The 24,960-nt window shown below is 53.5% G+C and overlaps 1 protein-coding gene across 1 annotated transcript in view; it reads left to right on the top strand.

Annotated features, from left to right (window-relative positions):
• Positions 1-19,403, top strand: part of HEPACAM (hepatic and glial cell adhesion molecule) — a 78,874-nt gene extending 59,471 nt beyond the window's left edge. Inside the window, exons 4-7 of the mRNA XM_005294712.4 lie at positions 8,861-8,954; positions 11,703-11,776; positions 13,951-14,021; positions 16,882-19,403. Of these exons, the coding sequence (XP_005294769.1) occupies positions 8,861-8,954; positions 11,703-11,776; positions 13,951-14,021; positions 16,882-17,178 (536 nt within the window). The 3' untranslated portion in view covers positions 17,179-19,403. The remainder of the gene's footprint in view (positions 1-8,860; positions 8,955-11,702; positions 11,777-13,950; positions 14,022-16,881) is intronic.
• Positions 19,404-24,960: the final 5,557 nt, after the last annotated feature.

Raw genomic sequence — 24,960 nt, forward strand, 5'->3', positions numbered from 1 at the left:
AGCCAAAATAAAGGTGATAGGCTTTCCTAACCATAGTGGTTATACTGCACTTTTGTGATGCAAAAGTCACTTCACCACAAACATAGCAGAAGTTATCTGCACTGTTCACACAAGTACGAGGCATCTCTGCTCACTTTGGCTAAACAGAAATGTATCCCTTTGCAAAATCAAACACTGACAAATAAGAGAGCACGACACTGTATGATTTCTAGAGCTGATATAGGGCAATTTGTTCAGCAGAGTGATGTAAGCTTCGTTATGATTGCATCATCCATGACTTCTAGGAATAACATGATGCAATTCATATCATGTATGAAGCAATACCAGCTTCAGATTGCATCGTTCATTGTTTTGCCTAAAAAGCAAGTACTGTCCAAACCCAGTCATAGATTTATTCATAGATCCAGTCAAAGATGTATTTTAGTCATTTCTGGTTTAAATTGAGATCCCTTCCCTTTATAACTCACTTATCCTCCGCCATTCCCAAGTCAAGGGTCGTATATACTGACCCAATAGCATATCTTGAAAACTAGAGCCAATCAACAATTTCAAGCATCATTTTCATTCTCAGTGACCCAGAATTAGTAAAGTTTGACTACATTTATTTCAGAAGCATTTTGGCTTTAGAGCAGTGTAACTGAAGCATTTCTTCAGAATATGCTGCAAAGCAGTCTTTATCTTGTACAGTCTTTTTCCCAAAAGCGAAGGTTGCAGCTATATGTATATTCGTTCGGCGTGTATTCATACTGCATCAGCATTCAGGAGAAGTGCAACTGATGACATAGCTTCCAGGAGATTTGTAGTGAATTGGAGACATCTTCCTTGATCTTTTGTGTTGTTGATGTTAATACACGGGCAACAGTTTTGTTGGGTATGATGGAATTTCTGTAGTGAAAGCCATATTTTGCCACACACTGTGAAAACTGCGAGTATGGAGAACATCCTGTAGAGGTTTTCTGCAGGTGACAATTAAATTCAGTCAGTGCCAGCATCCATATCTGGGGTGTCTCCACAAGACTGTCCAGCAAGAGACTGCCTTGGAAGTAGGTGTTGGTCATGCTCAGTCCTTGGGGGTGCAGAGCTCCAGCCTTTGCCCATTGTTGTTCATTTTTCCCACTCCATGGTGGCCAGTGCATAGCAGCCACATCTTGTGACCTGAGCTGACTCTGGTGTTGAAGTCTCCCATTAGATAGAGTTGCTTGCCCGGTGGTAGCTTGCTGATGGTACTGTCGAGTTGCTGATAGAACAAGTCCTCTTCAGAGCTGGAGAGTGTTGGAGCAGATATACTAATGATGTTGGCAAAGCCTCCTGTGGTAGATATTCTGAGTGGTACAATTCATTCTGATGTTGCAATGGGACATTCAACCATGGATATTACTGAGTTTCTTTCTGCAAAACCCACCCCATGTTTATGGTGGTGGTGTTTGCTTTTTCTGTGCCAGAAGAAAGTGTAATGCCTCTGGTGCAGAGAGCCTGTCAGTTAGTCTGGTTTAAGAGATGGTCTACAGCGATGGCAGACTTCCTAGGGTCATTGGCCTCCTCTAGATCATTTAGCATAGCAGAGCACAGGGTCCTCACATTCCAACAAGCAAGTCTGAAGAGGGTGACCATTCTACCTGAACATTCAGTGTGGATGCCTCGGCAGACAGAGGTGTGCCTTAGGATCAAAGTCCTCCTCTTGGCAGCACTGACTGCGCCCAGGGGCTTGGAAGACCAAGATGTTTGGAAACCAGCACAGCTGCAGGAAACGCCAGCGGGCAAAGTTGAATTGCAGTGCCAACCACCTGCCACTTTCTCTGCAGTGGATTTAGTTCAGGGTTTTCTCCCCTAGCCTTTGCTCAATGAAGAATTAGCTGCAAATCAGCAACACCAAATTGAATTACTCCTTCGCGGATATTGTTTTTCATTCCAATTGGTATCAGGCTTATCTGCTACAAGACTGTGGTTATTGCAAAGACGTGCACCAATGATCACAATAAATGATCATCAATTATCAAGATAAAATTGTGAGAGTTGGCAACAGTTGAAAGTCCCCCCTTGTGGGCGGGGGGGGAGAGAAGGGGCTAGGAGGGAAGTTCATCCTCTGTTACATTCGTGGTAACACTTGTGCCGAAACTTGATGCCCAAATTTTATAACACGTGCAGAGGAGCTGAGCAGTCCATCCTCAGCTGAAATCGATATTTGCTGTAGGTACTAATGGAAATCAGGCCTTTGGTGCCTCCAAGTGGACACCCAGTAAGTGATCACTGAGATAGGCAGATGAGCAGATCCTCTGTAGCAGAGCTGGGCAAATAATTGATTTTTCGGTTCACTGGCAGTTCCAAAAAATTTTTTTTTTTTAAAAAGTGGTTCAACCCGAACCAAATCCAAAAACTTCTGAAGTTTTTGATGAATTGGCAAAGTCTGCTTTGGAGCCAAAGAAACTTTTCATTTGAACTAGTCACTGGGCTAGAAAGAGTGAGAGAATAAATGACTTTATGGTCTGGTGTTTAGGGCACTCACCTGGGAGGTGAGATGCTCGATTGGCTGTTTAGTTATTTATACAAAGTGGAACAGCTTCAACAGGCCCATGTGAGAGCCCCAGAGGCCAGCCGTTAGAGTGCTCTCCTGGGAGGGCTGGACCCACATTCAGCTCCCTGCTCCACAGCAGGTAAAGGGGGGACTTGGACCTGGGTTTCCCACATGCTAGATGAGTGCACTAGCCATGGGGCTAAAAGTTGTCAAGTGGGAGTCTCCTCCACTACTACGTTGTGAACAGCCCCAAAGTCCCCTTGTGACTCTAGCCCAGGAGTGGGCAAACTTTTTGGCCCGAGGGCCACATCTGGGTGGGAAAATTGTATGCAGGGCCATGAATGTGGGGCTGGGGCAGGGGGTTGGGGTGCAGGAGGGAGAGTGGGGTGTGGGTAGGGGTGTGGTGTGCAGGAAGGGGCTCAGGGCAAGGGGTTGGGGTGCAGGAGGGGTACAGGGTGCAGCAGGGGGATCAGGGCGGGGGTTAGGGTGCGGAGTGCAGAAGGGGTTTGGGATATGGGCTCTGGCCCGGTGCCACTTACCTCGAGCGGCTCTAGGGTGGCAGCGGCGCACAGTTGGGCTAAGGCAGGCTCCCTGCCTGCCCTGGCCCCGCGCCACTCCCGGAAGTGGCCAGCGTTTCCGGCAGTGGCTCCTGAGAGTAGGGTGGGGCAGGCAGCTCTGCCGCATGCTGCCCTCACCTGCGGGTACTACCCCCAAAGCTCCCATTGGCTGCGGTTCCCTGTTCCCGGCCAATGGGAGCTGCACCTACAGGCGAGGACAGTGCACGGAGCCCTCTGCTCCCTTCCTCCAGGGGCCACAGGGCCATGGTGCCTGCCGCTTCTAGGAGTGGCATGGGGCCAGGGCAGACAGGGAGCCTGCCTTAGCGCAGCGGGGCTATGGGGCTGGCAATCCCATTGGCTGGATTGAAAGCCCTGATGGGCTGGATCCAGCCCGTGGGCCATAGTTTGCCCTCCCCTGCTCTAGCCCCCCCAAAAAAGATTTTTGGCCAGAATGAGTCAGTGAATTCACATCAGATTTGGGTTTACGAAAACTGCGTTTTTCAGTGAATAAACTATTTTTTTTTTAAAAAGTTTGCCCAGCTGAGCTCTGTAGTCTTGTCCTCTCAGCCTGTCTCAACATGATGGCTAGGGTTACTGTCCTACTCTGCCCTCCGAGAACCTGGAACATTGCAAACACGGTAACTAACTCTGGGAACATTTTTATGAGCAAGCTGTTTTCACAACAGTTTATAACTCTGCAAAAGCTAACTCCCAGCATGCATTGCTCAGAGCGAAGTCTGCATATCCCTCACCTTTCAGTCCCTGCCCCATGGCCTGGAGGTGAGCTCACGTGGGGCTGAGTACAGGATGGGATGTTTCGTCACAGAAGCAGAAAAAGAGGGAACCCATCAACTGGCTGGAGCTCTCAGAGCAGCCATGGAACAGATGAGCCACCCTGAGTAGGAACTGCCTCCACGCAGCCTGGCCTGAATTCAGATGGCTGGGAGCTGCTCCACTGATCTTACCTCCCTCTCCTCAGTGCTGAGTCTGAGCCATTCAGTGATGTTCCTGCACAATAAGCAGCTCAAACTCTCAGCCCCTGCTGTAACCCAGAGGGGGCTGGAGGCAGGTGGTTCTCAGCAAGGGGCCCTGGTCACACTGCAAGGCCAGTTGTTCTGCACTCCCTTCCTGAGAGCGAGGCACAAGCTGGTTGGTGGGGGTGGAGGGAGAGGCCTGGCTTGAGGTGCTGGGTGAACCCAGGGGCTTCAGTTGGACACCGGTCCCAGACTGTAGCCATGTGTTATAGTGAGTGTCCATATGCACAGAGCATTGGCCAGAAGGCCTTGTAATCTGTTAGCAACACGGCTTCTACAGAGCAAAACAAAATCACCATGTCCTGGGGCCACCATCTGGCCCAGAGCTCAGCTGGGCACCCACCAAACCAGGAGCACCCAGCACCACTGGAAACAGCATGAACATGGGCCATATTCTGCCACCCAGCAGATTAGCTCTGCCAGGAGCAGGAGCGACAGTGCAGCATGGGCAATTCTGCACAGAGCCTATTTCTGAGTCAAAGGCGTTGGGGCTAGAGCACATGGGCCAGTGATACTCAGACTGTGGCTCGGAAGCCGGTAGGGGCTCTTTACCATGTCTCCTGCGGCTCTTTGCAGCACACGTTATTAAAACACTGTGTGATTTAATTATTAACCAGTCCAAACTATTAACCAGTCAGGATGCTTTTACTATGTGATTAGCCAATTGTAGTTGATAAAATAATAATACTTGGTCAGTCATTTTGCTGTGAGAATAATATATACATATATTATTTCTAGGGCTGTTGATTGATTGCAGTTAACTCACATGATTAACTTAAAAAAATTAATCACGATTAATCGCAGTTTTAATCGCACTGTTAAACAATAGAATACCAATTGACATTTATTAAATATTTTGGATGTTTTTCTACATTTTCAAATACATTTCAATTACAACACAGAATACAAAGTGCACAGTGCTCACTTTATATTATAATTTTTTATTACAAATATTTCACTGTAAAAAAGATAACCGTATTTTTCAATTCTCCTCATACAAGTACTGTAGTGCAATCTCTTTATCGTGAAAGTGCAACTTACAAATGTAGATTTTTTGTTATATAACTGCACTCAAAAACAAAACAATGTAAAACTTCAGAGCCAACAAGTCCACTCAGTCCTACTCCTTGTTCAGCCAGTCACTAAGATAAACAAGTTTGTTTACATTTACAGGAGATAATGCTGCCCACTTCTTATTTACAATGTGAGAACAGGCATTCACATGGCACTTTTTTAGCTGGCATTGCAAGATATTTTTGTGCCAGATATACTAAACATTCATATGCCTGTAGCAGAGAGAGACTCACCTCTGTGGCGCCTCCTGCTGGTTTCCTGGGAATTAGCTCTTTTTCCAGCGCCCTCTGCAGGCCGGTGTCCCACTTGCCGCTGCCCCCCGTGTCCCTCCAGGACCCCGGTGCCCTTTACCCAGGGGTTCTGCCCACTGCAGCAACCCCCAATCTGGGTTTCCCCACTCAGGGGAACCCCCAACCCCCACCTCACCTCAGTATCAGGCTACTGCCAGTAACCATCTAGCCCCTGTTCACTGGAGCAGACTGCAGTGTACAAGCCACTCATCACAGGAAAGGGGGGTTTGGACCTGCTGCCTTGGCCTACCCCTGGGCTGCCCTTTGCAGCCCCAGTACCCTTCTGGGCCTTTAACAAGGCCTGCAGCCTGGGGGGTTTCCAGGCCGGAGCTCCCCAGCTCCTCTGGCCTTCCCCCAGCCATGCTCCACTCTAGGTACCCTGTGAGCTCCTATGCAGCCAGGCCCTTCCCTCTCTAGAGGCGGAGAGAGACTGACTGCTCCTGGGCCACTGCCCTCTTATAAATTTAGTTAACACATTATTTTTTAATGAGCGTCATCAGCATGGAAGCATGTCCTCTGGCATGGTGGCCAAAGCATGAAGGGGCATTGTACCGGGGTAGTCACCCCGCTCCTGCCCAGAGGGGTTAACAACAGCCCGGGAGAGGGCTGTGGCTGGGGCAAGCAGCTCCAAAACTGACTGGGGAAGCAGCCTCAGCTGGGGCCACGCCCCAATCAGGGCCCAGCTGGCCCTTATAAGAGGGCAGTGGGCCAGGAGCAGTCAGTCTCTCTTCGCCTCTAGAGAGGGAAGGGCCTGGCTGCATAGGAGCTCACAGGGTACCTAGAGCAGAGCAGAGGGAAGGCCAGAGGAGCTCCGACCTGGAAACCCCCCAGGCTGCAGGCCTTGTTAAAGGCCCAGAAGGGTACTGGGGCTGCAAAGGGCAGCCCAGGGGTAGGCCAAGGCAGCAGGTCCAAACCCCCCTTGCCTGTGATGAGTAGCTTGTACACTGCAGTCTGCCCCAGTGAACAGGGGCTAGACGGTGACTGGCAGTAGCCTGATACTGAGGTGAGCTGGGATAAGGGGTTGGGAGTTCCCCGAGTGGGGAAACCCAGATTGGGGGTTGCTGCAGTGGGCAGAACCCCTGGGTAAAGGGCACCGGGGTGTGGGAGGGACACGGGGGCCAGTGGCAAGCGGGACACTGGCCTGCAAAGGGCGCTCCGGAGCTGGAAAAAGAGCTAATTCCCAGGAAACCAGCAGGATTTGCTGCACCGGTGAATCGTTACAACGGTGGTGGAGAATGTGGGTACATGCGGTCCTCCCCTGATACAAGGGGCTGGGCAAGGACTGTGAAACTATTGCCCGAAGAGTGGAGAACTGAGAGAACTAGGGGATGATGGATCCTGCTTACACGGGGATCTTCTATGCAGAGACCCCAGGTGCAGTCCCTGGTTGGGCCCCGGTGTCAGCGCCCCGGAGGAAGGCTGTGGAGGAAGAGCCAGGGCTTTTAGCGGCTTAGTCAGCTGTGCTGACCAGAGTCGCCAGGGTCCCTTTTCAGCTGGGCGTTCCGATTGAAAACTGGACTCCTGGCAACTCTAAGCATTATCTCCTGCAAATGTAAACAAACTTGTTTGTCTGAGCGATTGGCTGAACAAGAAGTAGGACTGAGTGGATTTGTAGGCTCTAATGCTTTACATTGTTTTATTTTTGAGTGCAGTTATTTTTTGTACATAATTCTACATTTGTAAGTTCAACTTTCATGATAAAGAGATTGCACTACAGTACTTGTATTAGGTGAATTGAAAAATACTATTTATTTTCTTTTTACAGTGCAAATATTTGTAATAAAAATGAATATGAAGTAAGCACTGTACACTTTGTATTCTGTATTGTAATTGAAATCAATATATTTGAAAATGTAGAAAACATCCAAAAATATTAAAATAAATGGTATTCTATTATTGTTTAATAGCTTGATTAATCACACGATTAATTGCGATTAATTTTTTTAATCACTTGACAGCCCTATTTTTTATATATATTTTTATTTTTTATATATATATAGTGACAAAGCTCTGTCCCTATCTCCGTGGGTCCTGCGTTTCCTGATGGATTTCGCTAGCCTCAGAGGCTCACTGTGACCCTCCACATAGCCCTTCTCTCTCTAGAGGCAAGGGTCACAGCCTACTGAGCCATTTTCATCATAAGCCAGCAAGGGAGGTGAGGAGAAGCAACCCTCCCTTGCACAGTCTCTGTTGTCTCCCAGTCTCAGTGATTAATCGCAGGGGGCAAAGGGGAGAGCCCGGGCCCACCCTGTACTCCAGGCTCCAGCCCAGGGACCCTAATAGTATCAGCTATGATAGCTGAGTTTTTAGAAACAGGACGCATATAATTCCCTAGGGCACTTCCCCACAGTAGCCCCCAAATTCCTCAATATCCACTTCACCCTTACCTCATGGCCTCCTTCCTTGTGCCTGATATGGTTTATACTGCTCATTCTCTCCAACAGCGCGGCTTCCTCCTGCAGCTCCTGACACACAACCCCACCTGACTAAGTGGAAGGTTTTTAACTAGTTTCAGCCAGCCCCTGATTGGTTTCAGGTGTCCCAATCAACCTAGCTGTCCTCCCTGCCTTCTGGAAAGTTCTTAATTGGCTGCAGGTGTCTTAACTGACCTGGAGAAGCTGCCATTTGTTTATCCTGGTAACAGGGATTTGTTTAGCCTGTGGCTAATATATCTGCCTCCCACTACTTTACTATAGCCATGTGGCCTTGCCCCGTCACAATATAAACTAAATTTTCCCGTCATACTGTTTAATACGAATAGTACTATAGTAAATGACCAATGAATTCACTGTCAACTGTGGCTCTTTTGGGTAATGTTGACACTAATTTGGCTCCTGAACCCCTGAGGTCTGAGTCTCACTGACACAGACCCCACCCAACCCAGGCACTGAAGTTCCAGTGTGTCCAAGACCCAGGGCCAGCAAACATTCTCTGCTAGTCGCTGACATTCACTGCCTCTGCAGCATCCCTGCCGGGTATGGTGTTTGACAAACACCTGGGAAGTGATAAAGCAGGGCACTTAACTGGGTCCTGGGGGTCAGGCTGGAGGTTTGGAAGAGGGGCAAATTGTCTCTTTCTGCTTCATTTGCCTTATGCTAGGGGCCCAGAGAGGCTGGTCCAGATCTCCTCCAGCTCTCCCCAGCTGTGTGTGTTGGAACTGAAAGAAACAGAGGATTGTGCTCATCTCCTGAGCTGTTTGGGTTCTCCTCCATCAGTGGGATCCCTGGCAGGGTGTCAGTGTGACCCCGAGCTGAGCATTGCTGAGGGCAGACTGACGCTGGGTTGCTCCTTGTATTATCTGCAGAGAGCAGAATGGGCTTTGTAAGGGCTGAGGCAGTGACACGGCAGCCGCTGTGGGTGTGAGCGGTAATTCCTCTCCCTTCTCTCTCCTAGGAAGGAGCTCCCTCTACATAATCCTCTCCACTGGGGGCATTTTCCTCCTCGTCACCTTGGTGACGGTCTGTGCCTGCTGGAAACCCTCCAAAAAGTGAGCATTTTCATATAACTTGAATAAAATAGCTGTTACTCTGATCCCCCACACCAAGCTCCCAGCCCCATCCCGGGGATTGCAGAGGGACACAGCTCCCCCGATGGATCCCTGCACCAGGGTCCCGGCCCCATCCCGGGGATTGCAGAGGGACACAGCTCCCCCGATGGATCCCTGCACCAGGGTCCCAGCTCCCAGCCCCATCCCGGGGATCGCACAGGGACACAGCGCCCCCTGGCTGCTCCCCTGCACCAGGGTCCCGACTCCCATCCCCATCCCGGGGATCGCAAAGGGACACAGTGCCCTCTGGCTGCTCCCCCCGCTCTGTCAGGCCTGTCTCACTTCGACACACCAGTATTTATTTGTATTTGTTTCCTTGTGGCCTGTTCTCTTTTCAATCTGTCCTCTCACGCTGCATATTCTCACCCATGCCAGCCCCAATGGGGGGAGTGGGGCGTAGGGTGACCAGACAGCAAGTGTGAAAAATCGGGACAGGTGGTGGGGGGTAATAGGTGCCTATATAAGAAAAAGACCCCAAAATCAGGACTGTCCCTATAAAATCGGGACATCTGGTCACCCTAGTGGGGTGGGGCTGGCTGAGAAGCTGGGAGCTCTCTGGGGACCATCTCCCAGAAAATGGCTCCATGTGGTTTGCTGGGCTGTCTGTGGAGCCCAGGTGAGAGTCAGGCCCGGGGGCCTTTTGTCTGCCGCAGGGAACAGAACCCCAGTAACATGTCCTTGGTGTCTTTATTCTCTCCAAGAAGGGGCTCCCCAGAGCCCTGGGCACTTAAACTCGACAAACTCCGCAATCAATCAAACCCACAATGAACTGTCTCCCTCCCCCCCTGGAATTAATGAATAACCCCAATAACCCCACGCACCCCAGACAGGAGGGGCTGTCACAGCGCTGGGCATGGCACATGATTATCTGCCCTGGCTGCAGAACAGAACAGCCTGGGGTCTGCCCTACCGAAGGGACCTCAAGCCCAGTGGAGATTGCCGAGGTGCCCCGAGCCCTCTCCTCCCCCATCCCTCTCCCGTCACTTGGGGCTGTGGTGAGGGAGGCGTGGGAGTGAGCTCTGCTGGCTCTAGTCCCGTGGAGGGTCCCCATGCCAGGTGACAGGCGATCTCTGCCCTCGCTGCACTGCCTCATAAGGACCAAGAGTCCAGCCCTGGGTCCTGCTCTGTCCACCCCCTTCCCAAAAGCCCATGAAGAAAGGCCTTGACTTAGCACTAGCACCCTCCCTGCGTTACACTCGGGCTGGGAATGGGAGTGTCTCTGCCTATTTGCACTGCAGGGTTCATGGGGAGCAAAATCTCTCTGGCAGACGGAGTCCACTCCATAGAGGGAGAGTAGCGGGGGGAGGGATAGCTCAGTGATTTGAGCATTGGCCTGCTAAACCCAGGGTTGTGAGTTTAATCCTTGAGGGGCCATTTAGGGAACTGGGGTAAAAATCTGTCTGGGGATTGGTCCTGCTTTGAGCAGGGGGTTGGACTCGATGACCTCCTGAGGTCCCTTGTAACCCTGATAGTCTATGATTGTACATGATACAAGGGAGGGGACAGCTTCCATGCAAAGGGTCGGGCTTCAGAACAAATCCATTCTGTCGCGTGAGGCAACATCAGCACTTAGGGAGAGTGGGAGGATTCCCTGTCCCCAGAGATGTCATTGAAATATTAAAATCTGGCTCCTGTCGGTTTCTCTTGGCCCATCACTGATTCCCCCAGGACTACAAACAGCCTGGCTTGCTTGTGTCCTGCAGTTCTGATGAGTTCCTCACGTTTCTGGAAATAATGTGCATGAGTGTAACGCTGCTACACAGCCAGCTGGCGCTCCCCCTCACCACCACCCCCGCTGTAGTTCATTTTCAAATCGTTTCTTACAAAGTGGTGGGTTGGTGTTTTAAAAGCCAGACATGTTTAAAGTTGGAGAAGGCTAAATACCAGCTTATATCCACCTCGACAATAGGGCAGACGGGGCTAACTGCTTCTCACCCGCCCTGAGCTATTCCCAGACATAAACCCCTGATAAAAGACAAGCTATTCCCAGTGGAGGAGCCTGACCCAGCCCTCCCCCCCCCCCCTCCCCCACTAGTGCTGCCATAGAACCCAGGCTACAAGTCAGTTCCTTGTTTGCTCCAGGCAGTGGATTCTGACCTGAGTCATGCGGCGCCATTCTCATGTATACTTAACCCCTACTCCTCACCTGCCTTTTCCCTTGAGTCACTGCTGCAATGCTGTTCCCTTCTGTCCCCCCAGATCTGGGATCTCATCCCAATCCAATTCCCGAATCCCCTCAATCTCTCTCACGCTCATTCACTCCCTGGCTGTTTCCCCACATTGCCCCACGTCAGCCTCTGTGCGTTTCAAGCCATCCTGCTGTCCCAGAAATTTGCTGGCCAGTATTGCAGTAGCTGAGATGACAGGTCCTGGAGCAGGCAGGGTCCAGCCGCAGCATCTCCAAGACTCAGCTGCCACCACCCTCCTTTCGTTTTGCAGTCCTGGGATTTTTGTTCCCTTTTGCCACTGAACACATTCCTCAGGAACGGCCTCGGGCTGTATATAAAGCTGGGGAAACCTCCCCAGCAGCGGTGCCTCAGTGCTGCCTTGGTGCAGAAAAGCAGTGAGCATTGCAGGACAAACAGCACACAAAGGGCCTTCCCCTGGGACGAGAACATCGTTAGCAAAGGGCGTCTGAGCACAAGTCTTCCGGCTTGTTCTTTACAAACCACCTTGTCCATTTCACAGAGACAAACAGAAGCTGGACAAGCAAAGCTCCTTCGAATACATGGATCAGAATGAAGAGCATTTAAAGCACGAAGGTAAACAATTGTCCGGAGATTCTGTCTACTCTGAACTTTCTGCAGGGCACAGGTGGCTGGAGCCTCACGGGGCTTGTTGGCCAATCCGGCCAACTTCTGTGGCTATTTGCAACCACTTAACACAGCACCTCTGCAGGCAAAGAAAACAGTCAAAGAGGAGTTTTCCTGTTTACACACACGGGGAAGCTCGGAAAACAGCTGGTAACAGCTTGTTGTCAGGGCTCCTTAGTGACCCTCTTCTTATGCAATGACTCTTATGACCTGCAAACCCTTGCCATTAGGCGCAGTTGTCACCGTGGGACTCCGCAGGCTGGGTAGCACAAGAGCCACTCGTAAACGCTAGCTGGGTCAAAGTCATGTACAATAAATAACAACGGGCTAGATTTTGTCCTGGCTTCCTGTATAACAAAGAGCACCGGGCTCTGTCCTGAGCAATTATTTCCCAGGGATGCATTAGCCAGAAATTGAGTCTGAAGATGTTTAATCACGTCGTTATCCTGAATAATCAATGTGTGGGTGAAATGTCCCTGCCCGTGCTCAGGGTGCAGTGCACCATCCCAGAGCCAGGATTAACGGGCTACAGGCCTAACCGAGCCCACGCTTGAGACAAACCCGCAGGAAGAGACAAGCGGTAACAAATACAGCGCTGGTGGCTCCTGCCCACATGTGCATACACAATTTCCCTTGTGATGTTGGGCATTCTTTCAGCTAGTAATCCTGAGCTCCCGGCATGGGGCGGTTCAGGCATGTAACCACTCCTCTGTGGCATCTGTTCAATGGAAGCCCTGCTTCGCACGGAGGAGGGAAATCTGTGTCTGTGACTGATGCACGGAAGGCTTTAGAGCGCCCGTGCTCGTGCAAAAAAACTGTTTTTAGATTTCTCTGCTTTCTAGCTCCTGAGTCCCTTCATTTATTCTGGCTTCTGCTTAAGACCCTGTTCCTTCAGTGGGGCTCTGTATGCACGCATGAAACCAGAGGCCAGATGGGATCCTAAAGCAAGTGTTGTGTCACTCGGCCTGTTTGGGGTGGGGGAGGGTATAAAGGGGCTTGTTTAAGAACATAAGAACGGCCATATTGGATCAGACCAAAGGTCCATCAAGCCCAGTATCCTGTCTACCGACAGTCGCCAATGCCAGGTGCCCCAGAGGGAATGAACCTCATCAAATGATCCATCCCCTGTCGCCCATTCCCAGCTTCTGGCAAACAGAGGTTAGGGACACCATCCCTGCCCCTCCTGGCTAATAGCCATTGATGGGCCTCTCCTCCATAACCCCCTGGCTCCTGTTTGATTTTTCACAGACCATGAATCTGAGCAAAAAAGTCCTGTTTCCCTTTCCTGTATCTGAGCCAATCTCTCATACGGAGCCCAGGAGAGGAGGGGTCCTATGTGCCGTAAGCCACCCCTAGAGCCGCCAACTCTTGCTCCCTAAACTTTAGTAGCTGATGGCTGTGATCTCAGGTTCCTGCTATGATGCAGCCTTTGGGGGGGCTGCCCACAGAGTTTGTCTAAATATTACACTCGGGAGCAGGGCCGGCTCCAGGGTTTTGGCCACCCCAAGCAGCCAAAAAAAAAAAAAAAAAAAAAAAGCCGCGATCGCGATCTGCGGCAGCAATTCGGCGGGAGGTCCTTCGCTCCCAGCGGAGTGAGGGACCGTCCACCGAATTGCCGCCGAATACCTGGATGTGCTGCCCCTCTCCAGAGCGGCCGCCCCAAGCACCTGCTTGCCAGGCTGGTGCCTGGAGCCGGCCCTGCTCGGGAGGGACCTGCCAGCTCTGCCCACTCCTGATCTATTTTTTGTGCAGCACAATCCCGCGTGGGCATGTTTTTACCCCGCTTGTGTGTGATTCTGTGCTTGGTGGCCTGTGCCTGCACTGCTAGTGTAATCCAGTCACACAAACAACAGGCAGGATTTCTAGCTCAGTAAGTCTGACTTAATGGAGACTGGAAGATTGGGTGAACTTGCACTTTGAGTCTTTGTCCTGCTCCTGGAATCTAAGCAAAACCAGGAAGATTCTAACACACACACACCGGGTCTGGCCTGGGATGGACAGATGGACACACATACATACACACACACATACATACACACAGACACACACACACGCTGTGTGTAGAGTCCTTCTCCAGTTATTAATCAGAAATGTCACCGAAGTTTGTTGCTGTTTCTGTACAGTTGAGATTGTCCCCCGCAGCGGAGAACATGAACGCAGGAATCCAGTCGCTCTCTACATCTTAAAGGACAAAGTAAGTGTTGTGCTTTGTAACCCATAGGGTCTGTAGGCCAGTAATTTCACAGCTTTCCCCTGGGATGGCGCAGGGCAATTTCTTTCCACATAAGAGGGTGAGACAGCATTGTTCTAGGCAAGGCCAAAGGGGACACGTTCACATGGAGGCACAGGCACAGATCCTGTAAATGGGCTCGCAATCCTGGAGCTGTGTGAAACACTTCCAGTGAGACCCTAGCAACTTTTGTTACCAGTGCGAGTCATAGACTCGCTTGGCTGAGTCTCCTGCACTGCTTGGGGGAAGCTGTTTGTCTTGGACAAATTTGGATCAGTTTAGAGCCGTGCATGGAAATTGCGCAGGACTTGTGGTTTCAGGTGAAATAGGGGGAGACCCAGACGTTCTGATTGAATTCCTCTGAGGTTTGAAGTTTGTTTGAACCCGAAACTCAAAGCAAAACTTGTGGGCCGTGAACCCCAGAGGGACCCACCCTGGAAATGGCCAGTCGAGCTCCTCCAAAGCAAACTTCTGAGATTCATCTGGCTCTAACAAACTGGCCATGCATGAGAAGAAGCTGGATCCGCGCAGGCAAGGGCGCATTTGCAGGTAGCAATGGGATTTGTGGCCCCGGTGAGTTTGGCAGGTCCCAAGTAGCTGGCTGCAGGGGAACATTCAACCCAGGATATCAGACTGGGTATGGAAGAGCTCGGCCCACCAAGTGTACAAAAATAGCATGCCCCCAGCTTTCACTCCCACCCAGCTCCAGTAGAACCCCTCCCTGTAGCCAGGCCTCTGCACAGCTGACGATTGCAAGAAACAGGCTGAGTTTTTCCCATGGGCCCAGAATGTGGGCTCCTTTGACAGTGTCGGCTGCACTCTTCTGCTCCAGTAGTCCCAGGGCTGGGAACTCTTTCAGCACCCTGGGAGTGTATTAAGCAGGGCCGGCTCCAGGCACCAGCAAACCGAGCAGGTGCTTGGGGCGGCACATTTTCAGGGGCGGTATTCCAGACAGCCTCTTTTTTTTTTTTTTTTTGGCGCTTGGGCAGCAAAAGCTTAGAGCCGGCCCTGGCAGCAGCAGCACGTCCTGCACCGGGGGCACCCTGGGGCCACAGCGGTTCACGTCGGGGAGCAGCGCCCGCACCTTATGGCCAGGCAGGCTCTGAGCGCGGGACACTCGGGCTGGGGGCCACCCCTCGGGGCACACAGAGCCGGGGCTGGGCAAAGCAGCCCGAGCCACCCAGGGACTGCGGCAGGGCGGCCAGGAGCAGTAGCAGGAGCGGGGCCATAGAGGGCGGGGCGCTGCCGTGCGGGGCCCGCGTCCTGCTCTCCGGGGCTCCGCTCCCTCTGCCCTGCCCCGGCTTCTCAGCTCCCTGCCGGGGTGGTCCCTGGCTGGAGGGACCCTGGGCTGAGGCACAGCCCGGGAGCCCTGGTGCTTACCCCGACTCTGCCAGCGCTGGACCGGCTGGAGGTGAGGGGGGAGCAGGCGGAGTCAGCGCTGGTGGGGGGAAGCCCAGCACTGGGGCGGCAGGCGGTGCAGGTAGGGTGGGGTGGGAGGGAGAGCCCAGAGTTGGGGTGACGGTGGTGCGTGTGGGGTGGGGTGGAGAGCCCAGGGTTGGGACGGCAGGAGGTGCGGGTGGGGGGAGAGCCCAGGGCTGGAGTGGGGGGGCAGCCAAAAATTTTTTTGCTTGGGACGGCAAAAAACCTAGAGCCGGCCCTGGTATTAAGTATGTCCAGCAGCAGAGCACTGGTGTGGCAGGATGGGCATCTCACAGGCCTTCCTGCTTCACTCAGCGCGACAGTGATCCCGCACGAAAGCATCTCATAGAACCAATTATCAAACACATAGCGGGTAGCCAGCCCCCGGCCTAACAGAGACAGAACAGAAAAGAGAAATGACAAGATTCTTCAGAAGTTGAACTCCCCTCTCCCTCCCCCACTCCCCACCCTACCCACCCCCCCAGTTTGCTAAGTCCCGAACCTAGCTTGGTAAGCCCAAACTTTTCCAAATCATTCTCCCCTGGCTGAACTGAATACACAAGGAATTTCAAACAGCAAGGGGCTTTTTTCAGAATGCAACCTGGGAGGGATATAAAAATCAGCCTTTTAATGGCAGCTGACTCACATCCTTAACCATGGACTGTGGCTTCTTCATTTCTCCCCTGCGCTGTTATTAAAAAGAACAAGCAAGGGAGACAAGTTCAGGTTCAACAATGCCCCCCATCCTTCTCTGCCGGCTCATCCTGGCTTGTCTCATTCAAGCATCTTGTGACTCAAGGGCGACACCGGCTGGTAGACGTGCAGAGAGCAGGGTGCTGTGGAGAAGCCTCCATGAGCACAGGGAAGCACTGCAGGCGTGGGCAGCAAAACGTGTCATTCTGATCCTCTGCTGGCTGAACCGTCTCCAGGGAGGGGAGCCGGTGTGTGCGATAATCCGCAGCTCGGGAGATCAGAAAGCGCCATCTGAGCAGCGCTTTAGGGCATGCATCTCCTGGGAAACCCCGTCAAAAGTCCGGGGGTCCTGCCCTGGGAGCAAACACGATTGATGCTGTTTACAAATGCCCTCTGGCATGATCTGTCCCCACTCTGCAGCGGCCTGAGGCCTGTCTGTGCTCAGAGGAGGATGGAGCAGATTGAAAGCTATAGTAAGCCATGCTGTCAAAGGCTGCCCATGACTCCTAGTGCTGTGACTTGGGGCTCACACAAGCATTAACACTGTGTGTCTTTGGGAATGGAAAAGCGCTGGATGGAGAACCCAGCTATGGCACTCCTGCAGGATCTGCCTCTTGCTGGCTTTTAAGGCCTGCCCTAAGTGCAATGTCACTACTGCCTTTGCCCAGCTCATCCTGAACGCTGCCTGTTGCTTCTTCTTGTATTCCTGAAGGATTCTCCGGAGGCGGACGAGGATTCCCCTCCGGATGCCAGAACCGCAGCCGAGCAAGGACCGCCCAGCTACTCCAGCTCTCCTCCTGGCAGATCCCCAGGTCCCCCTGTTCGATCGGCTCGCAGATATCACCGCTCCCCAGCCCGATCTCCAGCCTCCTCCAGAACACACAAATCCCCACCCAGGTCCCCAGGCTCTCCGGTGCGCTCCCGGAGCGCTACACGCATGCTGCGGACTGCTGGCGTTCATATCATCCGGGAGCAGGAGGAGGCCAACTCTGTCGAAATCAAAGCCTGAGGGCCTCCAGCTCATGTGAACAGGAAGCTCCCGCTGCCTAGGAATGTGTCTCTAGCAGGTGGCAGTGCGTTGGTTTCAGGCGTGTGTATGGCCGCGTGTTCCGGGTGGTGAATGGGGCCCAGGTACTGCCTGTAGATAAAGGGGAATCGCGTTGCTCCGCTGGCTGGATGAGCCCAGTTTAAAATTTACTGTAACCTCAATGTTTAAGCTTCAGCGAGTTTAAAGACACTAATTTGCTATTTAACACTCTAGAGCAATCCCAGGCAGCTCACTAAGGTTTGGCTTTCTGGGGTGTCAAACTAATTCCCTCACACTTGAGATCTGTCCCTACGCAGCTCTACCTGTGTATGCGTGTGCGTGAGAACCTGTGCGTGTGTGTGTGCAGCTTAGCATGAGTAGGCGTGTGTGAGCAGGCCTGCTTCCGAGTGTGACTGTCTGCCTGAATGTGCCTCTCGGTGTGACATTATGTGAGCCTGTGGGCAAGTACATTTGCACGTGAGCTTGCACACACGCCCCTGTGGGCTGATGTCGGCGTGGAGCGTGTCTGTGGGCACACACGTGTGGCCATGTCTCTGTGTGTGTGTGGAGGGGGTTGTCTGCATGTGCTAATCATTGGCCGGGGCTCGCAGACATTCACAAAGCATTGCGGTGCTGGTTTCAGAGCTGTGGGAAGGGAACGGAGGCCTAGGACTGTCAGGACGCTGCTTGGTGAGTCGTTGCTCATTTACAGAGCTTGCTGCGGGGCTGGAAGGCCCGGTAGAGTCAGCATGTTGCTGAAGCTAGTCCATGCTTGTGCCGGAGTTTGGCTTGATGGCTGTTTTCAATGGAGCCACCCGGTCACCGAATGCCAGGGGTTGGGCTGTGCCACTTTCCCCTCAAGGCAAACACAGGATGTGGACGTTAGGGTAGATCACATTCCAGACCAGGCCTTTGCACAGGGGCTTAATCCAGAAAAGGACACGACCCCCGTCCAAGAAGCCGGTCAGTGACGTCTGCGCTCCCCCTTATCTGCTTTTCTGCATCCGAGTCACAGCAAGCTGGATTTAAACATGCCCCAAATGAGCAGGACTCCAGAGACTCCTCTGGTGTGTGAGTGTGCCCCTCCAGCAGGCTGCGTGTGCACACGCACAGGCCGCTGACAAGAGCCGTCCCAGAATTAAGCATGCTCCGTCCTTCCATGTGGCAGCAGCCTACAGCAGGCAGAACGAAAGGCCACTGGGTGGAGCTGACAGCCACAAAGAAGCTCACTGTGGGTCCCTGATCATTACAGGGGACCCCAGCCGCAGCGTACTTTAAAGCAGCCTCAGATCTAAATTTGCTGGCTGGCTGTGGCCCCAAGGGGGCACACACTAGCTGAGAATAGCGAGTGCAGTATGACCAGGGCTGCACAAGGGCCGGCGTAGGAGCTGGCTGTTCCAGTTGGGACCCCTCCCCGCACCTATGCCAAGGGGACTCCTGCAGCTTTCCAGCCCTTTGCCCCACCAGACAGCGCAGAGGGCCCAAAACAGCTGCATGAAGTCACTGCTTCAGCGAGCGCAGATGTGAGTCCTGGCCCCACCAGGCCCCCAGCCTCATCCCCTCTTTGCTTGGGCCAGCAGAGCCAGTCAGCTTTGCCATCCCAGAAGGAGCTGCCCTCCACGGCACTGCCCCTTGGTGAAGCTACAGGTGCAGGCTGGCGTGTGACACCCTGCTGCCTGCAGGGTCAGCTCCACTGACTTCCTATAGGGCAGCCCCCAGGCGGGGGGCGGGCGGATGGGGGCCTTTCGAGGTCCCGGACTGGAACTCCAGGTCACTAGCACAGCTTGGGGTATGTTCTCTTGCTGTGAAATAGCTTTATGTCCCGTCTCTGACATAGAGCTGCATGTTTCCTCACAGTCTGCTTGCTTCTAGCACGCTGGGCCTTGGGATTTGCCTGACAGGTGTCTAGTTAGCCCGACTGCTGTCTTCCCTTTCCCCGCCAGCTCTGCCATGTCTTTATTTTCTGTAAAATTGCCTGTTCTTTACACGGACGTTCAGACGTGACACTGGTGCATATTCATGTTTGACATCTCTGGGGACGGTAGCTAGGAGAAGTGCGGCCCAACCCCCAGCAATGTGTGAGGAGAGAAGCTGCCATCTAGCCAGGAGGGGTCAGGGCCCCACGTCCTCTTCACACCCACGAGCTTGTACTGCCTCCTTGTAAGAGCAGACACTGTTGACTAATAAACTAAACCTACTACCCTCCAGCCTGGCTGCTTTGCTCCATTCATCTGCCATCTGCACTGGAGGACTATCAGCACTGGAGTGATTTAACCTGCATCCTCTCTGCAACGCGGGCAGGTCACCAGCCCTAGGGAGAACGGTGCCAGACTCCAGCCCACCTCCCAGCCAGGCTAGCTGCCCTGGGCTCAAAGCACCACCACACTCAGGGAGGGAATGGGGTGGAGCTCGGGGAGAGTCAGGCTAACTGCAGTGAAGACAGACCCTGCAGGAGGAGCTGTCACCTCTGAGCCTAGGACATCCGGGCGGATCCTGAGCCCACAGAACTGGACAATTAGCCAGGAGTGCTGAGCCCCGGGCAGATTTCCTGGGACAACTCCCTCCAAAGAGGGGTGATCCAGGGAAAACCTGGTCAGGTGGCAACCCCGGGGGGGGGGGGGGACATTGAGCCCCCCCTGCAATTAAAGAGTGTGAGGGGAAGGAGGGGGCAAAGTCCATCCTGTGTGCCATACCCCAGCCCAAAGCACAGGGCAGCAGAGCCTGAACACCGCCAGGTCGACTCCACCCCACAGGCCTTAGGGCAGATCTAAGGGGCCCGTGGTCAGTGTCTGAGCCCCTGGGGCCCCATCACCTTGGCAGGCTGTTGCCAAGGGAGCAAGTGATACCCAGGGGGCAGAGGAGTGCGGACATCTGTGGGAGCTGGGCCGAGACCAAGTAACAGCAGAACCCCCCCAAAAATCCCATTTAGTCCCAACCCCTGGGCTGGGGTCATGTGATGGCTCTGCCACCCCCCAGGCCTCCCAGTGGCTCTGCCCCCTCTCCCTTGAGCCCCACAAACCCAGCTATGCAGCCAGCAGCACCGAGCTGCCTGTATGTATGTGCTGTAGCAGCGGGGCCCGCAGCGGGCCACCAAGCCTTGTGCCCGCTGCATTCCTTTCTGACAGAAGAGGGCATCCAGGAGACCCTTCATTTTTTACTTTAGAAACCCAGGGCCTGGCTAGGCTGGAAACTGTGAGGGGAGCAGAGACCCGACACTGCAGGAGGGAAGTGAGCACAAGCAGCAGCATTGGTGGGGGACGGTCACCAGGCCACGAAACCCCTGGGGCCCATTTGCTGGTACCCGGCGTTTAACGCCAATAACTCATTAATGCTTCAGTTAAAGGAACCCTGTGCCAGAGCTCCAGCACCCCTCTCCTCCCAGTAGCAGCCTCTGAGACACCAGGGAGCCAGGCCAGGCCTGACGTGGCTGGAGCTGTGCACAAAACTGGGCTTCCAGTTTGCTGGGCAGAGTGAAACATTTGGGGCGGGGGGGGGATTTGTTTCAGGTTGGCTCGAAATGAAATTTTTTTCAGTGGACTGAACTAGTTGAAAAAAATCGAATTTCTGGTTGAATGAAACATTTTGCTCAGCCTGAAACAAAGCGCTTCGGTGCTAAGGTTTTTAATCTTTTTCAAACATAGTCACATATCACAACAGAAAGTTGTGGTTTTTTTCCAGAATTTTTATTTTGGGTTTTCGGGGGGTTTTTTTTGTTTTGTTTATTAGGCAAATTCAACCCAGATTTGTGAAATGTTTCCACCAACCCAAATCTGTGTTTTTAGTGAAAAAAAGCCTCGGCCGAAAGATTTCGCCCAGCTCTGATGGTTAATTCTAAGTCTATACTCGGGTAGAGGGGCGGGGGATCAATCTAAGATACGCAACTTCAGTTTTGAGAATAGCGTAGCTGAGTTGACATATCTTAGATCGACTTAGAATCACTTACTTCGCGTCCTCGCGGCACGGGATCGACGGCCGCCGCTCCCCCGTCGACTCCGCTTCCGCCAGCAGTCGACGGGAGAGCGATCGGGGATCGATTTATCGCGTCTACACTACACTCAATAAATCGATCCCCGATAGATCGATCGCTACCCGCCGATCCGGCGGGTAGTGTAGACGTACCGTAAGGCTGGCTCCAGGCAGAACAGTCCTCCGCCAGCTTTGTCATGCCGAAGCCAAACAATAGCCCCAGTGCCACGTGAGCAAGCAATGGGGATCGCTCATCTGAGAGCCTGTGCCACTGTAGAGCGCGCCTTGGGACGGAATGCACCTTACAGCACACAGAGAACGTGGTCTTTGCTGTAACTGGGTGTGGCATGAACCAAGTCTCTGTGCTTCCTTGCCTGCCCCACAGGACTGGCCAGCTCATGACCCCCAGGGCTGGTGCTTGAAGGATGAGCTGATCCAGAATTTGGGGAAGCTGTTTATAGACACACTGAAGAGAAAGAGGCACGAACCCTGCCAGAAGGAGAGCCATGGCCCTTCTTCAGGAACAGCGCCTGGCGTCTGTACTAGCCAGGGCCTGGTGCACACCCTGTCACTCCCGTCACTGGTGTTGAGCATGCAGGGGGTGGTTGGATCCAGCCATAGGTGAGCTGTGGCGCAAACGCTTGTTTGCTGGTTGGTGGGCCCTTTCTGGCCCTTTCCCAGTCATAGAGATGGCTGCAAAGTGGAATCGCTTTGGGCTCAGTATGCGGTTAGAATCGTTAGGGCAATTGGACTGTTTGAGGCTCCACTCCGCTGGACGGGTGCAGCTCCTGGAATGGCCCTCTCCAGATCCTAACCAGCACTCAGATACTGAGCACACAGTCACTGCGGAAATGCTGAAGGCAGATGCAGATTCCTAGGGTAAATCAGACAGAAAAAACTGGGTTTGCAGTAAAAGTCTGAGGCCGACTTCTCCCATCATAGAGGAGAAGTAAAAGTCACGCTAGTCCTCCTTTGGGCCACGGGAGGAGCAGAGGGGATTCCTGCTGGAGAGGGTGCTGTACAATCACACGTCTCTTTCAGCTGGATTGTGGCCTGCCACATTGGACTGAGGGATGGACCTGCCTGCCTCTCCCCATGTCGTCAGCTCCGCTCTCCATGGCAATGTACGTGTCGCTCCTCCTTGCACTTTCCTCATTATGAGACCAACTTCGCTATAGCGGGGAAACAGGCCCCTTTCTGTGTTTCCTAGTTTCTGTTCCCAGCTGTACTTGATGTAGAAAGCGTACAATATATTGTAAAGGGAGACCCAGCAATTAAAAAGCCTAAAGGAAATGCACAGGACGCATGTCTGCCAGCCTTTGCTTTTGTCTAGTTGGTCTCGGATGAGCAGTTTTGCTACCAAGCTGTCGTTTTCTTTAGATGGGGTTTAGAGGAGGGTGAGGGCAAAGATCAAGGCCCTGGAAAAGCTCTCCTGGAGAGAGAGGTGGAAACGACCGGGATCATCACCTTAGAGCGGACATGGACAAGAGGGAATTAGGGCTGTGGTGCCAGGCAGTGGGTGCTGGTGCGGGGGATTGGTGCCCTCTCGATGGGCAAGGAGGTGGCGACAGAAGAGAAGGATGCTGGCCTATGATTTTGGGCTCCTCCCCATGAATTTGGACCCTGGGTGGGTTGGGACATTTGGGAAGCACTGGGTTATTAGACCCCGATGGAGGTTCTTATCGGAACCTCTCTGAGACTCCTATCGATAGCTCCCTGGACCAGAGCAAAGTCGACAGGGCCTCCTTAGACAGGGCTAGCTGTGATAGCCGAGGGGGCGGGTCAGGAGAGCATGCCATGTGGGGCAGGGCCATGTGGGTCTGGAAGAAGCGCATGCACTCTGGTAAGCAGCCATGTGGAGCTGAAAGGTCATGGACTGGCCCCAGCCCCTGTCGATCCCAGCAGTGCAGGACGAGGCCCAGTGTTGGGCTGTTGGGCAGGGAATATCCCCAGAGGAGTGGAAAAGCAGAAAGCAGTGCTGGCAGCCCGCCCCCCCCCCCAAGGAGCGGGGCTTCCCCACTGCCCCTAGAGTCCTCTGGATGGGGTTCCCACCATGCAGGGGCCTGATGGAAAAGGAGGGCAATGGGCGTCTCCTCTCTCCCGTCCTGGGGCCCCTGGGCCAGGCACAGCGCGGGTGGATGTGGCAGGTGTGGGGCTTGTCCCGGGGGTGTTGGCACTGCCCTCTCTCCAAATGCCTGTTTCGTGTTTCCTACAGAATGGCTGAAACTGATGTTTTTTAAGTGGGCATTTCTGAGAATGCCGGTGTTGGCTGGAACAAGCACCTAGTGTGGCCGAGTGGGCCCAGCCAGCCCCCCACAGCCCACGCCTCCCGGAATGCCAGGGGAAGGGGGAGGAGTCAGAACAAACAGGGGACAAGCCCCATGGTGCAACGGCAGGACAGTATTCGCCCCTAGCTCGTGCAGAGAGAGCCCTCCTATGTCCCAGCACTGCAGCCGTGCTGCATGCACCCAGCGCAGCACCACGCTGACCTTACAGCAGCAACGTGTGTGGGGGACTTTTGTTACTGAATAAAATGTTTACACTCTCCAGTGTTAACAGCAGGGGGCGCTGTCGCACACCCCAACAACAGGAAGGGCTGCAACAGGGTGGGGGTCACACCGAGGGCACAAGTGGCAGGAGCATTCCGGCAGGCCCCCCTCAGACGCCCAGGACCAGCACGCTGCCAGGTAGGGCCTGTGGAGAAACGGCCTGCTCTGGCTGGTTGTGCAGAAGAACTTTTTCACACGTCATTCTTTGGGGATTCAAAAGCAGCAGGCCTGGGCTTGTGTCTCAGGGTCGAGGCTGTGACCAGCTCTTGCCCTAGGGCTGGCCCATCTCACAGCGCAAGAAGAGCCCCACACATTATGGCTGGCTGGGAAGCATTTGTTGGTATCAGGGGGCTGGGAGCTGGCAGGGGAGGTCTGTTTGCTCAGCTTGGCCTGTCCAGGGATGCAGCAGCGGAGAAGGAGGTGACCAAAGGCAGAGCAGATCTGAGAGCCGCACCCTGACGCTCCATGCGCTGGCTGGCAGCAGCTGTAACCTGGGCACCTCTCTTCTCCCTGCACGGGAGAGTCACAAGGAGAACAGGATGCTGCAAAAGTGGCTGCAGGCTCCAGGAAGGGGAGATCTGCTGGTCCGGGGAGCGGTAGGAAGCTCGTATCCTGAATCACTGAAAGCTACGCAGGGCAAAGCACTGGGAAAGTTACTGCATGGCTGGGAATGGAGCTACGGCTGAGAGGTCTGCTCCTCAGCGGCTGGGATTAACCAAAAGTCGTGGTGGGTTCTCCTCCACTGGCAATGCTTAAATTCAGATGCACCTACAGAAAATCCCCAGAGAAGCCTCTGAGAGAGGGCTCTGCTATACCAGTGCAAGGTGCTTTACAGACAGGACAGGAGGGGACGTGGTCCCTGCCCCAGAGAGAGGTGGATCCATGGGGAGCCAGAGGGGATGGGAGCGATGCGAGGGGCTGGCGAGGTTCGGTGCATGGCTGCGCTTTCCATGGGCCTCGCAGGGTTTACTTGCTATTGTCGAAGCTGGTTGTCAGCTCTGTGCAGGGGTCCCCAGTAGGAAAATCCTGTGGGATTTAACAGTGAATAATTCACCAGTTAGCCACCGTGACCCTGGGATGGCAGCTAGCAGTGTCTGCCCTGGCAACAGTCGCATCCTTGCAGATAATGGACAAATGGCTCCCGGACTTCCCCTGCGGAGCTCTGCTCCGATGCCGGGCCTGCAGCTCTGCCTTGGCTGGCGCTAGAGAGTGACCTCCTGAGGGTCCAGCTGTACTGGAGCGGGAGCTG

The sequence above is a fragment of the Chrysemys picta genome, chromosome 16 (genome assembly GCF_011386835.1).
Source record: "Chrysemys picta bellii isolate R12L10 chromosome 16, ASM1138683v2, whole genome shotgun sequence".
Taxonomy (NCBI): Eukaryota; Metazoa; Chordata; order Testudines; family Emydidae; genus Chrysemys; species Chrysemys picta.